This window comes from Pholcus phalangioides, unplaced genomic scaffold (assembly GCF_987345545.1).
Source record: "Pholcus phalangioides strain wild (caught in Gottingen) unplaced genomic scaffold, Ppha-v1.0 ptg000017l_1, whole genome shotgun sequence".
NCBI classification, from domain to species: Eukaryota; Metazoa; Arthropoda; class Arachnida; order Araneae; family Pholcidae; genus Pholcus; species Pholcus phalangioides.
This window is the reverse complement of record NW_028301610.1, coordinates 44202542-44218551: the sequence shown is the minus strand read 5'-3', so window position 1 is coordinate 44218551 and position 16010 is coordinate 44202542. Positions and strand designations below refer to the sequence as shown.

At 36.5% G+C, this 16010-nt stretch overlaps 1 protein-coding gene across 1 annotated transcript; it reads left to right on the top strand.

The window, feature by feature from the left end:
* The first annotated feature begins 3606 nt into the window (after nucleotides 1–3606).
* Nucleotides 3607–12403, top strand: LOC149073497 (uncharacterized). The gene is made up of 2 exons (XM_089246917.1): nucleotides 3607–4245; nucleotides 11598–12403. Exons 1-2 carry the CDS (start codon nucleotides 3666–3668, stop codon nucleotides 11951–11953), a joined length of 936 nt encoding a protein of 311 aa, XP_089103043.1. The 5' UTR covers nucleotides 3607–3665; the 3' UTR covers nucleotides 11954–12403.
* Nucleotides 12404–16010: the final 3607 nt, after the last annotated feature.

Sequence of the window (16010 nt, the reverse complement as noted above, 5' to 3'; positions counted from 1 at the left end):
CGTTTATGTATATGATCGTATAAGTGCTCATTAATTTATGTATGATTTTACTAATTTTCCCTCTTATGAAACAATCAACTTCCTTTGGTTTGACAATGCCGTAGTCCATGCACTGTGCTAATAATACTCAGGCGAGATTAGTTGTAGAGACCCTTCCTAGGATAGAAATCCCTCGGGATAAGGACTTACGATCACCTCCGCGCCGAGCCCGGTAATAATAATGACAATAGTTCTACTGAAGCTATATATTATTATAGTGTTGGTTATGTCGGCGTTTTTTTTTTACGTGTAGCAATCCATCACTTGTCAGTGGTTCAAAGAGGACGGGTTTTTTTTTAACTTGTTCTGGCGACTGGTAGACGACTCACGTCTTTCATTGTTCAAATTTCATCAAAAGTTTCTCCGCATGTCTTTATAATGTCCATCAAAGAGAAAATCGCCACTTAGCAGCTTGGTGGAAAAATTAGGGATAAACCGCCAACATTTTAAGGCAAAATTTGTCCGATTTTGACCCGGTTTCTTGTTGCATCCATTTTGTCGCCATTTAACAAGTTGGAGAAACAAATGGGAGATACAGCGCCAACATGGAGGGCGCGGCAAAATTTGTCCGATTTTGACCCTATTTCCATGTTGTCCGCATATGTCCCGTCCGATTTTGACTCGCTACCAAAAATAACCTGTATTAATAAAAAAAATGAATCGATATTACATACGTGGGTTTCAATTATATAGGCATTTGTACCCCGTACTTAAGTCACTGATTCTACATTGATTAATTTAAAAATTTAAAAAATAGATATGATGTTATAGGGCAGCGGTTCTCAACCGGTGCTCCACGGAGCCCGGGGCTCCGCGGTGACTCGCGGAAAATAAAATAAATCATCAGTAAAATTTTATAAATAATAAAACAGGCCTGTAGGGCTCCGCCATAAACATTATACACTGAAAAGTGCCCCGCGAGTCAAAAGAGGTTGTGAACCGCCGTTATAGGGCAATGGTGACTCAACCTTTAAGAGAGTGCGAGCCAATTCATTGGTTTGAAGACGTGCCGTAGAGATCCGGAAATGTGTCGTGGGCCACTTTAGGTCTGTAAATATGGCGCGTGTCACTTAAGTAATATTGGAATGTGCCACGGGGGGGCACTTGAGTGCTTTAAAACAGTGCTGTGGGTCACTTAATTGATCTGTAAATATGCCATGAACCACTTGAGTGATATGGTACTGTGCCGCGGGTAGATCGGGTGATGTGAAACTGGTGCTCCGGAACTGTGACACACGTCACCTAATTGATCTGTAAAGTGCCGCGCACCACGAGTGATATGGAACTTTTCTATGGGCCGCTTAGGTTCTCTGGAACTGTGCCGTGGGTCACTTAAGTGATGTGGAACTGCACTGCAAGTCACTTAATTGATCCGTGAATGTGCCACGGGTTACTTAAGTGACCTGTAAATGTACCACGGGCCGCTTAAGTGCTCTGGAATTGTGCTACTTAGTTTATTTTCACAAAATTAGGTTCGAGGTGACGGGCCTCATCAGATGACTACGGGGGCTACATTTGGCCCCGCGGTCCATGTCGGTTGGGCGTTTTATATTTTAAAGGGTTTAATTTTTACTATAAAACCATGGCCGACGAAATGTTGTATTTTACTGCCCAATGCCAAATGAAATTTCGCATTTACCCCCATAATCGAAAGGCTGACAGAGCTCATGCTTATGTATCCAGGGATCAACCTTGTAATTTTATTTTTAATTTAATTAATAATTATTCCATTAATTTTTAATTTTTTGAGCTATAAATTTACTAGAAAATCAATGTAGGGGCCTGCCTGGGGCGGAAGTCCAGAAACCCTAAGTCTGTGTAGTGGGTGTTCCATGAGTATTCGATAATAAGGTGTGGGACTTGGATTTTTGATATGACGTATGTGTAACTGATACGTAATAGAATTTTCACTGATATTTACATGCATAGAATTCTTTGAATTAATTTTATAAATAAAATGATAGAAGTTTTATGAAGAAACAATAAAATGATAACTTTTTCACACACAAAATATTGAATTTTTTTTTATTCTCAAGTTTCTCGGAAAAGTGCGAGGTATAAAATCTAGGCCAATGACATCATTTCATATTATTTAATTAGTAATTAAAGCTACATAAATTAAATTTTTTGCTAACATTGAATGCAAAAAAGGAAAGTCAAAAACATAGGTGTATACGAGTATAGGCTCATAGTCTTCCAACCAGGGCCGTCTTAAGAGCATCATGGACCCCCGGGCCAAGTAGTTTTTCTGAGGCTCTACCTGGTAAATTATATAAAATTTCAACCGGATCTCATTTTTGTGAGGCCCCTCTTCTCTTGAGGCCCCCGGGCCGTGCCCGGGCGGGCCCATGCGTTAAGACGGCGCAGCTTCCAACTTGTAATCCCCGTAACTCCAAGGTTCCACAAGAGTTATTCCTAGGTTCAACAGTATCAGTGCCTGTGAAACATACATGCCCGTGGACCAAATGAGGCCCTCGGAGTCATCTGATGTGGCTAGTGACCTCAAACTTATTTTTGCAAAAAAGAACTAAGCGGATCATCTAAGTGACCCGCGGCACAATTCCAGACCACTTAAGTGACCCACGACACAGTTCCAGATCATCAAGCGTCCTGCGGCTCATTTACAGATCATTCATGTGACCTGCTACGGTGCTGTTTTAGATCACTTAAGTGGCCCGCGACACGTTTTCAACTAATGAAGTGGTCCGCACCCTTGCTGTAAAATATACTATTTCTGCAATAAAAATTATCTACTATAGTCCTACATTAGGAGAGTATTCACGTTTCGTGAAACAAATTCGTAATCCTTAAGGGTTTCATGCAAAGTAAAACTATAGAAATTTCTGCAATATGGTGGCATATAGGACCGAGGCAGATATAATAGAAACATTCTTCAACAGCGAATCAAAATCCGGGAATCTATTACAAAGACTACATTACTAGGAGCAACAAAAGAAATTAAATGTGAAAAACGTGTTATCCATGCATCCTTTCATTGATAATAGCAAAAATGCTGAATCTTCTTCCTGGTTTTTTGGAATGCCACGAGTTCACCGAGTGAAAGAAACCAGAGCCCGACCACCTCTCTCTCAATATCGCGTCCTCTTAACACCAGAAAATTAGAATTTCCCGCCCGTTGAATCGGCCGTAAACGTTAATTACTCGCGAACACATTGACTGTCTGAATGAGAGAAATGGAAGGAGAAAGAGAGAGAGACGGAGGGAACAGAAAAAAAAAAAAAAGGAGAGCAACCCCACCATAGTATAGATACACCGTTTTTATGAATGGAGGCGTCGAAAATCCCTGTCCGTAGGGAAATTTCCGCTGTCCTTTACCCCCCATGGAACACATACACACAATCACCTCGAAATCACAAAAAAGAGCGAAAAACCAGGAAGGGGGCGGAATACACCATTTTTTTGTGCAGTCGCCCCCCTCCGTCATCTACTCCATTTTCCCATCTGATTCTTACACCCCCGGCCAGTCACCCTGCTATTGGACGGAGTCCGTCACGTGGGGTTGTTTTCACCGAATATGATTATATCCGCCGTAAACGTGTAGCGAAGACCCGGCGTAAAGAGCCATCACAAATCATCAGTCCCTTGCACCCTACACCCAGAAGAAAATGACTTCGACAACTAATATCTATCCATCCGTAGAGTATGATCAACAGTTCTACATGCACGGTGGTAAACTGACAGTCAACTATGCCTGCGATAACTATTACTCGCAGTACGCCCCCGCCGTACCATCCTCATACAAGTACGCCACTGACTCTACCTACGCCAGGTATGACAACTCGTGTGTACCTCAGACTAAAACAATACCTTACGAGGCTTTTAACCCACCGGCTGTTAATGGGTTCGCTGTTGGCTCCTTGAACCATCCTTATCCTACCAACATTTATGACAATTATGGACATTGTAATCAGAACTTCCATGGTCACGTAACGAATTCCAATTCATACCGAGGGGACATCAACGTCCGTGAGAGCCCAGATTTCCAGAGCAGCAGCTGCGAGTCAACATCACCAGTGGCGTACAGCCCACCAGCAACTGGTCATTACGAGTCAACCACCAAGTCATGCCAGAATAGCGACAGCAGTGGCTTTGAACAAGGACTTCAGCAAGAGGACCAAACTGTACCAGCAAAACCAGTTGTACCATCAAAGACTAATCTTTATCCATGGATGAAATCATACACAGGTATGTTATATGAGTTAAATTCACGTGAAACAATCACAAGCTGATTTAGTTTCGATTTCTCCTAATTTTCAATAAAAAATTTCCAATTAAAAATTCATATAAGGAAAAACACGTCTACTTGTGAAAAACACGTCTACTTGTGAAAAACACGTCTACTTGTGAAAAACACGTCTACTTGTGAAAAACATTCTCAATCAAACATTCTAATCTATTTCCATACCATAAATCAATTTCAAGGGCACTGTAATTGACTTATCGTATGCACTGGGATGCGTAAAAATATTCTTAATATGTGACAAAATTATTCAAAAATTAAAATGTGGGAGAGTTTTCTGATAAATTCCTTGAATTCCTCAAAATTACAGCGTTCCAGACATAATTGACATGAGTATATAGAATGTTTCCGTTACCATAAAAGACTAATCTTTATCCATGGATGAAATCAGGTACGGGTATGTTACATGTATAAAATTCCACATGAAGCAATCGACCTATTTTAATTTTGATTCCCTAGTTTTGAATTACATTTTTTCACTTAGAAGCTCCAATGAGGAAAGCTGACAATCACCTGTATATAAATTCAAAATCAAACTTTCAAAAGAAAATCCTAAAAATAAATTGTTCAACCTAGTCACGTACACCACAATCAATTTCAAACACCATCGTAATTGACTTATCGTACGCACCAAGAGGCGTGAAGATATTATTAATGGGATAAAAAATTAAGATTTTAACAAATATTTGAAGGAAAGAAATCATCCCAAAAATAAAATGTGGAAGATTTTTCAGATAAATTTCTTGAACTCTCTTCAAAATAGAGCGTTCCAGACGTAACTTTGAATAGGCTATAAAGTTTTTTCCTTAACCATGAAAGATATCTTTATCAACGGATGAAATCATACAGAAGTATATGTTACATGAGTTAAATTTCACGTGAAACAATCATCTGTTTTAGTTTCGATTTCCCTAATTTTCAATAGAAAAATTCTAACTGAAATTTTCTATAAGAAAACACATCTACCTGTGTGTGTAAAATTCTCAATCAAATTTCCGCCTAAAATTAAATTGTTACACACTGATCAATTTCAAACAGCATCGTAATTGGGATGCGTAAAAATATTCCTCATGCAACAAAATTTAAGAATTTACCTAATATTTGAATAAAGAAAATCCTTCAAAAAATTAAAATGTGGAAGATAAAATAGATTAATTCCCTGAAATTTTTTCCCTCAATATTAAATGAATTTAGAAAATTTCCGGACCTAACTTTGAGTATAGAATGTTTCGTTTTCAGTTTCCGCTCTTCCACGCCAATGAGGAGAAAACAACTATACGTTATCTAATAATATTTTAGGAAAAATTCTTTCAATTCTACACACGGACGTTTGTGCTCTTGAAACATTTGTGAATTATATATTTATAAGTAAATCGCAATTTTATAATATAAATGATTTTTTTTGATACGTTAATAAAGTTCTTAATTCAAATTTCTTTGAATTTCTTTGAATATTTTTCAAATTCTTTGAAATTCCTTCGAATTCCGAACTAATTTGAATTATTTAATATAGACTTCTATCTAATTCGCATTGAGATAATAAATATCAAGCCAATATGTATAATTATATAATTATATCAGCAAATTTTACAGATTTCTTAAATATTTCTCAGATATCTAATTTCCTTATTGGAATGATTTTTATGGAAATTCTTGCACTACATTATATGTAACCGCACTGTGATTTGGCCATAATTATGCATATTATAAGTATTATTAACTATTGTCATATATGTATATCAGTAGGGCCGTAACGGGCAAGAATGTATCAGTTTCATTGAGCCGTAAATTAAAATATATACTGACTACGTAATTTGATTTTAACTTTTACTGCTAAACCAGAACTTAGCTTGAAATTATATCAATTTATAGATATTTTATTTAAAAATTACGGGCTTGAATCTAACCAACACACAGGGAGAGAGAGACGGCCACCGTGGATCGTGAGCCGAAATTTTAGACGACCCTCCCCCCCCCCCCCCGGAGGCAGGACTTTCAGTGAGCCTATTCATTGAGTTTTTGTAGTTTTATAGTAAAAAATTAAAATATATTATCGATTCAATGGCTCTAGGCTGGTTTCTCTAGAGAACCCTGTTATGGATGCCACGCATATAGATATTATTAAGGGCCGCAAAATGCCTAAGCCTGACCTGGTTATCTGGTAAGTATCTGAGTAGCGATTTTTGAATTATTGGCAAATTATAGCGTTATATTTGTATGACGTCCGTATAGTACACAGATTTTCGGTAAGAAAAGTTTCGGTTTCGAAATGACCATTAATTTTTCAAATTTTGAGAATTTTTATGATGATATTTTCTGGGTAGCCTACTTGGGTGGACTTGAATGGACATTTTTTTTTGAGCATTTATACAGTACTCAAGCCCTTCTAGTATTTCCTGGTATTTGCCTTATTCGTTGACGATTTTAGAGTATTATTAGGCGAAGTCATCTAGTCTTCCGTATTTATACAGCCTACGAACTACATTCACGAGAATAGAAAAGAACAACGGCAATGCATTCTTTTTGCATTTTTACACTTAAAATGTATATAATTCCCTCCGCATTCCATTCTAATCTGTTTCTCTTACCCAAGTCCTCTCATCATTCCACAAGGCTAAATTTTTTTGTTTCTTAAAATCTTTCTTGTGTGATATTCGACCGTATCATGGACGTAGTTCGTTCCTTACTTCCTTTTAAAAACTCTCAAGTTTCTATCTCTTTTTTAATTTCTTATTCTACTCAACAACTCCGCCTAGAATTCACCAAGACCATTAATTATCTCAATTCTTTTTTACTGTATTCTCCACATTTTTTTTTTGTTTTATTCTTCTTACCCATCTCGTAAAACAGAGAGAGAGAAAGAGAGAGAGAGAGAGAGATTTTTCTCCGCTTTCTCGACTAATTTGAATAACTTTGTTCTCTCCTATACCCCATTTCTTATCTATCAATGTTGGGTTTAAAGGTCTATTCTGAGCTCATTCCGGCAAAACATGTGCATCCATCAGTTATAATACTCATCAATCAAAATCTTTTAAGGTTGTTTTGATGTTTCGATTTCCATCATGCCTGATTAAACAAGTCGTTCATTCTTTATACATTATGAATTCCTATACGGAATTTTTTTTAACCGTTTAAGGGGGAATGGCATTGAAGCGTGTATTCAAATTTGTTTTGCAAATTTAAATATGAAGTGAATACTGATGAGTTTTTTTTTTGTTTTGTTTTTTGTTGAACTTGAATAAGATGTTTTTGTATTTCCGCGGTCGCATTTTATGCAGACGGGGGAAAACAGACAATTTGTTTTTGTTTCTGAATGAAAGTTGGCGCGCGGACGGCTCAGTGTGGAGGGTTCTTGCGATAACCGTATGTTTTGAGGTCTAACTAAGTATTACGTCTGACTAGGAAAGTGACAAGGACTGAAAACTTACCAAAAAGGAATGTTGTTCGATCCATTAGGTGGGTGCTTTATTGGCCCGAGATTAGTCTACTTAAGATTCAATTTTAAGAACTTTTTTTTTAATTGTTCAAGTTTAGTTTTAGATCAAATAGACGCAAGGTGAGTGCATTTTGAAATACTATCTTGATACAGAGTGCATTTTCTCGATAAACTACACACATTCAGATTCTATATACCAGATTATCTAGAAATCCAAAATTTTAGTTCGTCTTACGCCAGTGGTTCTCAAACTTTTGTCATCCGCTGCTCCAATGCACAGTTCATGGTTCATCTGCGAAATCCGAGCGTAGTTTAGTAGTTATTTTCACTTATGAAAAAACCACTTTAAAGCATAAATAAGCAAGCAAATTAATATCTCTTGCTCGCTGCAACGCCTCTGACAGATGTTGAGGCGCCCCTAGGAGCCGCGACGCAGGCTTTGGGAAACGCTGTCTTACGTAGTTGTATAACCCTAATTAATTTTGCAAAGGATTACAGATTAGTAATAGTAAATCGGATATTATCAGAGAAAGTTACAAATAATGAGGAAAATCGTCAATCTGTAGTTTTGGAAGCGCGGAGAAATAATCCTCATTTTAATTTTTCACTCAGTAAATAGCAGAAAATTAACTAAATTTAAATAAGTCTTGGCCTGGAGACTCTGTTCCAGGATGTTAGGACATACATACTCAATCAGTAGCCCGCGGATTCCTCAAATGTGGCCCGCGACTTCAAACCTGATTTTGTAAAATTTGACTCTCAAAGTACTAAAATTTTGACTCCCTATAAAAATTTGTAAATTTGTACACCCTAGTATTGTTTGGTCTTTTTTTCCATAAATAGGACTAATGTTCATTGAACAATGGTTATCCAACATTGAGGCCTTGTAGTTTTCAATATGGATGCCAAGGTTCCAATGGTAAAAATTGCATCAACATCAGCGTAGATACTCGTAAATCATATATTAAAAAAATTATGCTAGTTATGGTTTTGAAATTTCCCCTATATAAAGCCAGCGGTTTTCCACCGGTGCTCCGCGGCCGCTCGAGGGAAATAAAAAAAAGCAGTAAATTCGGAAATAATAATAATAAATATTTTCGAATAACAATAATGAATTAGTAATTTTTTGATGAATAAATAAAAATTAGCCTCGCTCACGGGGCTCCGTCAAAGAAATTATACTCCAGAAAGGGCTCCGTGAGTCAAAAAATGGTTGAGAACCACTGCCCTAATCAATATAAAGTGAAAAAAAAATTCCAAGTCATGACACATTTTATTTGACTGCGGCCCGCAACTATTTATTAAACCACAAGGCCTAGAAACGATCATACCGAATCACATTTAAGTGGCCCGCGACAGGTTACTCAATCATTTGAGTCGTCCGCGACGGATTACAAAATCATTCAAATGGCCCACATTCTCAAAAACTTTTGAGCACCCCGGTGCTATGGCCTTATCAACATTAAGAGATAAAACAATAAATAATTCGGATATTAAATATTTTATTTGTGCCTGTCATAAAAATCAAAATATGTTTCATGTGGTAATACTCTTTATTAAAAACGGAACAATCACAATAAAAAAATGAAATTTTACGGTCAAACATATACACAGACCAACAAAATGAGAGCATATGGCGTACTGCGTATGTTAAATCATGCAAACCAATGTTTTATGTGGTTATTCGGTGCCATTATATTATAATAACAAGTCGTGGCTACTACTAACATTTGAATTCGAATGTTCCCTCCCCAAATGTCATTTAGAAGACGAATTGCTGTCCTGTTGCAGGCAACCCTCTCGTCGGTCAGGAGTTGGCTCCCCTCGTCCCATCTGACCTACAGGAGGTGAGAATAGCAAATAAATAAATAAACGTCTGAATGAATGTATAAATGGTAGTGGAGCAGCTGCCTTTCTTTGAATGAATTCTGGACCCTTTTTCCTGACCCCAACAGCGACACATCAGACGCTTAAAAGCCATTTTTTCCAGCCTTATTATAACCAAATACAGCTGCCCATTTGATCATTCAGACTGCGCATGCTCAAATACCTATTTGGAAATTGACCCGAAAATTGCAGATTTGCCATATAATTGGGCATTTATAATCACTCTAAGAAAAACCCCAGTTTATATTTGAAACAAAATTAGCATAGCATTCAAATTACAAAACAATAGTTTTTCAAACTCTTAATTTTCTGAGTATTTATCTCATCACAATGTAACTAAATCTCAGGATAATTTCGGTCTTACTACATTGTGCAGCAATGTAAACCTAAAAAGTGTGCAGCAATTGTTGCTTGGTAAATCATCAAACGTACGCATATATTGATTTCAAGCAAGATAATACTGTATATATTGCAAGTAAGTTTAGCTCTACTTATCTTTGAAAGAACAAGAGTCATCAAGCAGGTGAAATACTTAAAATATACAACAGTAAAGGAAAGTTAAACCTCCAAGTAAATTATAGTTACAAATTAATAATTGCATTGCTATCAATCAAAAGATGATACAGATTGAGTTATATTTGATATAATGCGATACATAGTTAAGCATAAAATAATTCGAAAATAGGAAAAAATGGTGAAAAACGTGAATTTGTATTTATTTAGAATAAATTACAAGCCCTGATCTAATAAACTTCCATGATCCAAAAATGTCCATGATCTGGTAAAATAAAGGATCTTTTCAAGTAGGCAAAAAACAATTTTTTTATTACTTCAATTTCTAGACAATTTAATAAATTATTTGAATACTGCATCAATAGCAAAGTTTAAATGTCCACTAATCAGCTGATTTTCGGAATAAGCTTCAAGAACTTGTTGCTATTAGTAATTATTTTTCAGTAATTATGCTTTTTAAAAATCAATGACCATGCCATAAATTGAATTGGAAAATCTGGCTTATTGCAAAGAGCCTGGTCACTTAAAAAGCATCGGACTATTTGAAAAATTATGTAGAACTTTCTAATAAGCCTATAATTTTTTAGGCGTAAAAAGCCATTCACCTTATAATCAAAAAAATTGTAATTCTCTACTAAAACAGCCATCTAAGCTAATTGCAATAAGCCGAATTTTCCAACTAACCTTTGACATCTACATCAGGTAAGTTGGAAATTTTCATAATGTGCATGTAGCGGGAACAACAATTTGAGAGATGTATGATTTTAAATAAATAACCCTTTATTGCATGTTTTGAAATTGCAAATTTATTTATTTCTGATACTTCATCTTAATTTCACATCAGTAACTTTCGAAAGCCCAATTCTATAAGTAGATCTCAATCTACAGATTCTAAAATACATATTTTCGAAATAACTTTCGTAACATTATTTCGTTATCAATACTAAGCTAAATTCGAATACATGTGCATGTTGTCAATGAAGAAACACACACACACATCATAGGACTATAATAAACTACAGTGGATCCCGATTATAACGTTTCCAAGTAAAATGTTTTCACGTTTAGTACGACTTATTTTCGTGGTCCCTACTGTTACTACAGTAAGACCGCGGCATAACGTCATCACTTTCAACATCTCTTGGCCTATAACGTAATTTTTACAGGTCCAAGCCAGCATAATTAGTGAATTGTGTAATGCTCTCATTATTAAGTCATCCCGCTTTTATATATATATATATATGTAGTCATTTTTATTCTGTCACCAGAAGTGACGTTATACCGAGGTCTGACTGTAATATGCATCGAAATTCCCCCTTCAAAGCGTCTTCCCGCTTACAACGTTTTGTCGTCGTGGTTTTTTTTTTAATGTTATAAACGGGATCCACTGTATTATGAAAACGTAAGTTGAGAAAATACGTGGGGTTTCACACGTATTTTTTTTTTATTTTACTTTTTTAGATACCAATACCGGACCAAAGAGGACGAGACAAACTTACACCAGGTATCAGACACTGGAACTGGAAAAGGAGTTCCACTACAATCAATACTTAACAAGACGAAGACGCGTCGAAATCGCCCATACCTTAGGTCTTACGGAACGTCAGATAAAAATCTGGTTCCAAAACAGGAGAATGAAAGCCAAGAAAGATGGTAAGTTCGTATCACCAGTCAGCCACACCATTTCACTCAGTTCACAACTTTGCAACCATAACAGCAATTCATCAGACACTCCAGAATTGATCCAAGACGAAATGGTTCAGCAAGTTGCTAGTACAACAATCGAAGACATTCGATTGGGCAAACCTTCATTTTAAGTTAAAAAATGCCTGGTGATTAATTAAAAAAATATATTTATTTATTATAGAATTTTCTTTTTCATGATTGAAGTTAAATTGTTTGTGAGTCGAAGAATGTCAAGATCCAAAGGAATGTCTTTTTGTGAAAATACAGTGTTATATATTTTTAAGGATAAACGTGATTCTGTAAGTGATGAATTTTTTTGATAATACAGCCAAACCTCGTTAAGGGGCCACTCTTGAAAAAGCAAAAACATGACCCCGTAAGCGGAGTGACCCGATAAACGGAGTAAGCAATGGCCTCGCTACTTACCGTCCTCCTGTGATGCATTCATGTACATAAAAACCAATTTTTAGTTATTTAAATGAGTTCGGTCTTGAAAATTTATAAATTCAAGTTAATTATATTTTAACTTACATTATTTATCTTCATTTTTCTCTCCAATCCAAAAGCCGAAGATACAGTAATTCTGGCTGCAATAGATATTTTTATAGTTTTTATGTTAAAAACTACTCTAAAAATACGTAGTTTAAAAAAAATAGACAGTTCAAGTTCTCATTAGAGTATATTGCGAAGAATAAAAATGGCATCTATTTGTCCAGTGATTAATTATTGAAATTATAATTCAAACAACTATCCAAATTCGATAAAAAAGACAAAGAATTTATATATAAAAACTGATTTGCGTTCATTTTTCAAATATTCGGAACCCCTAAACGTTTTATCTTATCGTTTCTTCGTTACGAAAGGAGTAAGGGTGCTCAACCTTGAGGAGAGTACGGGCCACTTCATTGGTTTCAAAACATGTCGCGGGCCACTCAAGTGATCTGGAATAGCACCGCAGGTCACGTACGTGATCGGTGAATGTGCCGCGGATCACTTAAAGGATCTGGAACTGTACCGCAGGGTAACATAAGTCATGTGAAACAGAACCAAGCGTCACTTAAAACAGTGTGTCTCAACCACAGGGCCCTGATATCAGTTAAACCGGGCCTTAAGCCACACATTCACCGTTTCATTTTTACCCATTTATTTCCCATTGGTCTTGTGCAAGACCGCGTTTTCCCCACTCACAAACAAATAAATCAACCCGGCTGGGGCTTCCAAAGGTTCAGAACCTCTGACTCAAAAGATCTGTAAATGTGCGGCGGATCGCTTAAGTGTTGTATAAATGTATCTCTAGCTGCTTGAGTGATCTGGAACTGTGCCGTGGGTAAATTGAGTGATATTTAACTGCACCACGGACCGCTTAAGTGCTCTGTAACCATGCCACGAGATAGTCAAGTGGTCGGTAAATATGCTGCGGGTTCTTTAATTGATCTGGAACTCTGTCGTGGGTTATTCAAGTGATCTATGAATATGTCTATTCCCTTAAATGATCTCAAAATGTGTCGCTTAGTTCATTTTTACAATATTGGGTTTAAAGTCACGGGCTGCATCAAATGAATCCGAGAGCCATGGGTTGAGCATGTATGGCTTGAAGCCTATCATCTTCCCATGTTAAGTCGAACGGCAGGAGAATCATCAATAATTGAGCGTTGAGCTGATCTTGTGCATTGTATGAAGAGTTTCCTATTTCTATGAACATTTTTGGCGGCATACTTTCACAAAAGTGACTCCTTAACCGGAGCGTGGAAACTCATATAATCAGGGAGTTTAAAAACGTGAGAACGCCATAGATGACAATCGGGATTTTGAAAATGTGACCCAGTAAACGGAATGACACGTTATCCGAGTGACCCCCCCCCCCCCAACGAGGTTTGACTGTGTTACTAATTAGTTTTTGACACTGGACACCGAAATGTGGCTCAATGAAAGATTGATTACCAAAGAAAAAAAAGAGAGAAATGAAATTTTATATTTAATTGTTCGCATTTTTTGGTTACATTGACAGAAATTAATAGCACAGTGTGGCCAGGTGCAAATCTCAGGATACCATTGATCACGGATGACATATGTCAAGATAGGAAATGCTTTGAGCACTCTCAAGGCCAGGGTTATAAAAAAAAAAGTGAACAGAAAAATAGGATAAGCGGGGGATATTGAAGAGAAAGAGAGAGAGATCCATAGAGAAGAGTTCAAAAACCCTTTTTTTCTGTGCCACCCACTTTGCCCTTTCTCTCAAAAAGCTGAAAACTCGAAAATTTACGGTCTTATAACCTTGCAAGGGTTATGATACAAAAAAAGGGCTTAGAAACCCGCCCCGAAGCAGTCCAACACCCAAACACCACCCAATGCACACCTCTCTCATGGCCATCGGCGTTTTTAAAACGTTTTCGAGCCATTACTCTTTTGCCTCTTAACCCTTCATGCACCAAAAACTTCCTATTTTGTTTTCTGTTATACTGACAATCACCCTTGGTTTGGTATCCATTTCTAGTGGTGTCTATAGGAGGGGTTTCTTCGATCACCTGTCTTGTCTTTAAAAGCTAGTCAAAAAGAATGGAATACTCCGAGATGCCTGAGGTGACACGTTTATGATCAGGCTTGTCTCGTGACAATCCGTCCCGCTATTTAACCTGTAATTTACCCTTTTTATGCTGCTTTGTTGGACAGACAATTGTTGTACCCAAGGTAGCAATTTCACTATTTCAGTATAACAATTTACCCTGGAGCTGTTTGCTATCGTACTCTTTGTTAGTATATAGTCGGTGTCTGAATACTTTCCTTTTGTCATCTATACTAGATACTGAGTGGGACCCCTTCTAGACATCGCAGGGAACCAAAATAAATCGGATATTGCCGTGGAATGGAGTCGAATTTTCGAAATTTTTTCGTAAATTTCTTGAGAAAACACTCAAATTCAGTTTTCTTGACATCAACCTCAACCAAACTACATCGTATATTGCGGGGAATGGAGTATATAATTTCCAATATTTGTTCCGTGAATTTCTTGGGAAACACTCAAATTTAGTTTCCTTGACCTCAACTGTTAAAGATAACGTTAAATTTGGTATTGTTAAAATTTACCTGTTGCTATATATAGGATTTTCAAGGATTGATCAATGATTCCAGATTCTGATGTAACTTTGAGGAATGTCATGCATTTTGGACCTTATTACATCCTATATAGCAAGTCCAATTTCTTATAAAAGATGACGCATGTCAGTATACAGCAGCGTTTCTCAACCCATGGTCCGCGAATGAAATATTATTCAGTTGTTGTAATTGATATGTTGATGATATCCATCTGGGTTCAAATGAAAATTTCATTTTCACACATACTTAGGTTCACCATTCCTCATTGTAAAATTGCGGGGAATTGCGATTCTTTAAGTATGTAATATCAATAATTGTAGCCAAAAAAAATGTAATTTACGACAAGTTTACTCATTTCTGCTCCGATAGTGAAAAAACATGTATTTTCGAGAAAAAAAAACCTCAATAAAATATTCATATGCGACAAGGTGGTCATACTTCATTGAGAAAAATACGGGAAGGTGGGATTCTAAATATTGTAAAATATGGGATGCCAATTGTCGTAAAAAACATTGCCATTAGCCGACAAAATCACCAATTATTGTTAAAATTGCAAAAAAAAAAAAACTACCAATAGAAAAGGAAAGAGAAAAGGCTACAGAAAAATCATTGAAACCGTAATACGGGGCATAAAAGTAATCCGTTGAATTGTTTCAGACATTTGATCGTGACAAACGTAGGTAAAAAATGACAGTGGTCCTATGGTTGAGAGAGGTTGAGGAACGCTTGTATATTGTATATCTCACGATAAAAAGCCCCAAGACAGGTAAATTGTAGGTTTTATTGGGGAAAAACAATATGTACCGAAGTGATGGTAAAAACCCGAAATTGCAACAGAGCTTTCACTGATGGGTTTTGGTAATTGATTCAGTTTAAGCCAAAAATTAAAAACGTTCACGAGCATTTCTCGGATTTTTACCAGTTCGTAAATTTTATAGATTCGGTATAACTAGAATATTTATCAGTCTTCGGGCTTGACACCCGTTTTTAACCACTCACCCGATTCATGACCAAATTGCACAATTTTTTTGTGTATGTGATAACTAGTTATTTAAATAACATATGGAAGAAGTTTAAAAAATTAGAAATTAATTT

Excerpts from the sequence above, each read along its gene's own strand:
- LOC149073497 (XM_089246917.1), top strand. The coding sequence starts at position 3,666 with ATGACTTCGACAACTAATATCTATCCATCCGTAGAGTATGATCAACAG. Across the intron at positions 4,246-11,597 it reads ATGGATGAAATCATACACAG|ATACCAATACCGGACCAAAG; the intron begins GTATGTTATATG and ends TTACTTTTTTAG.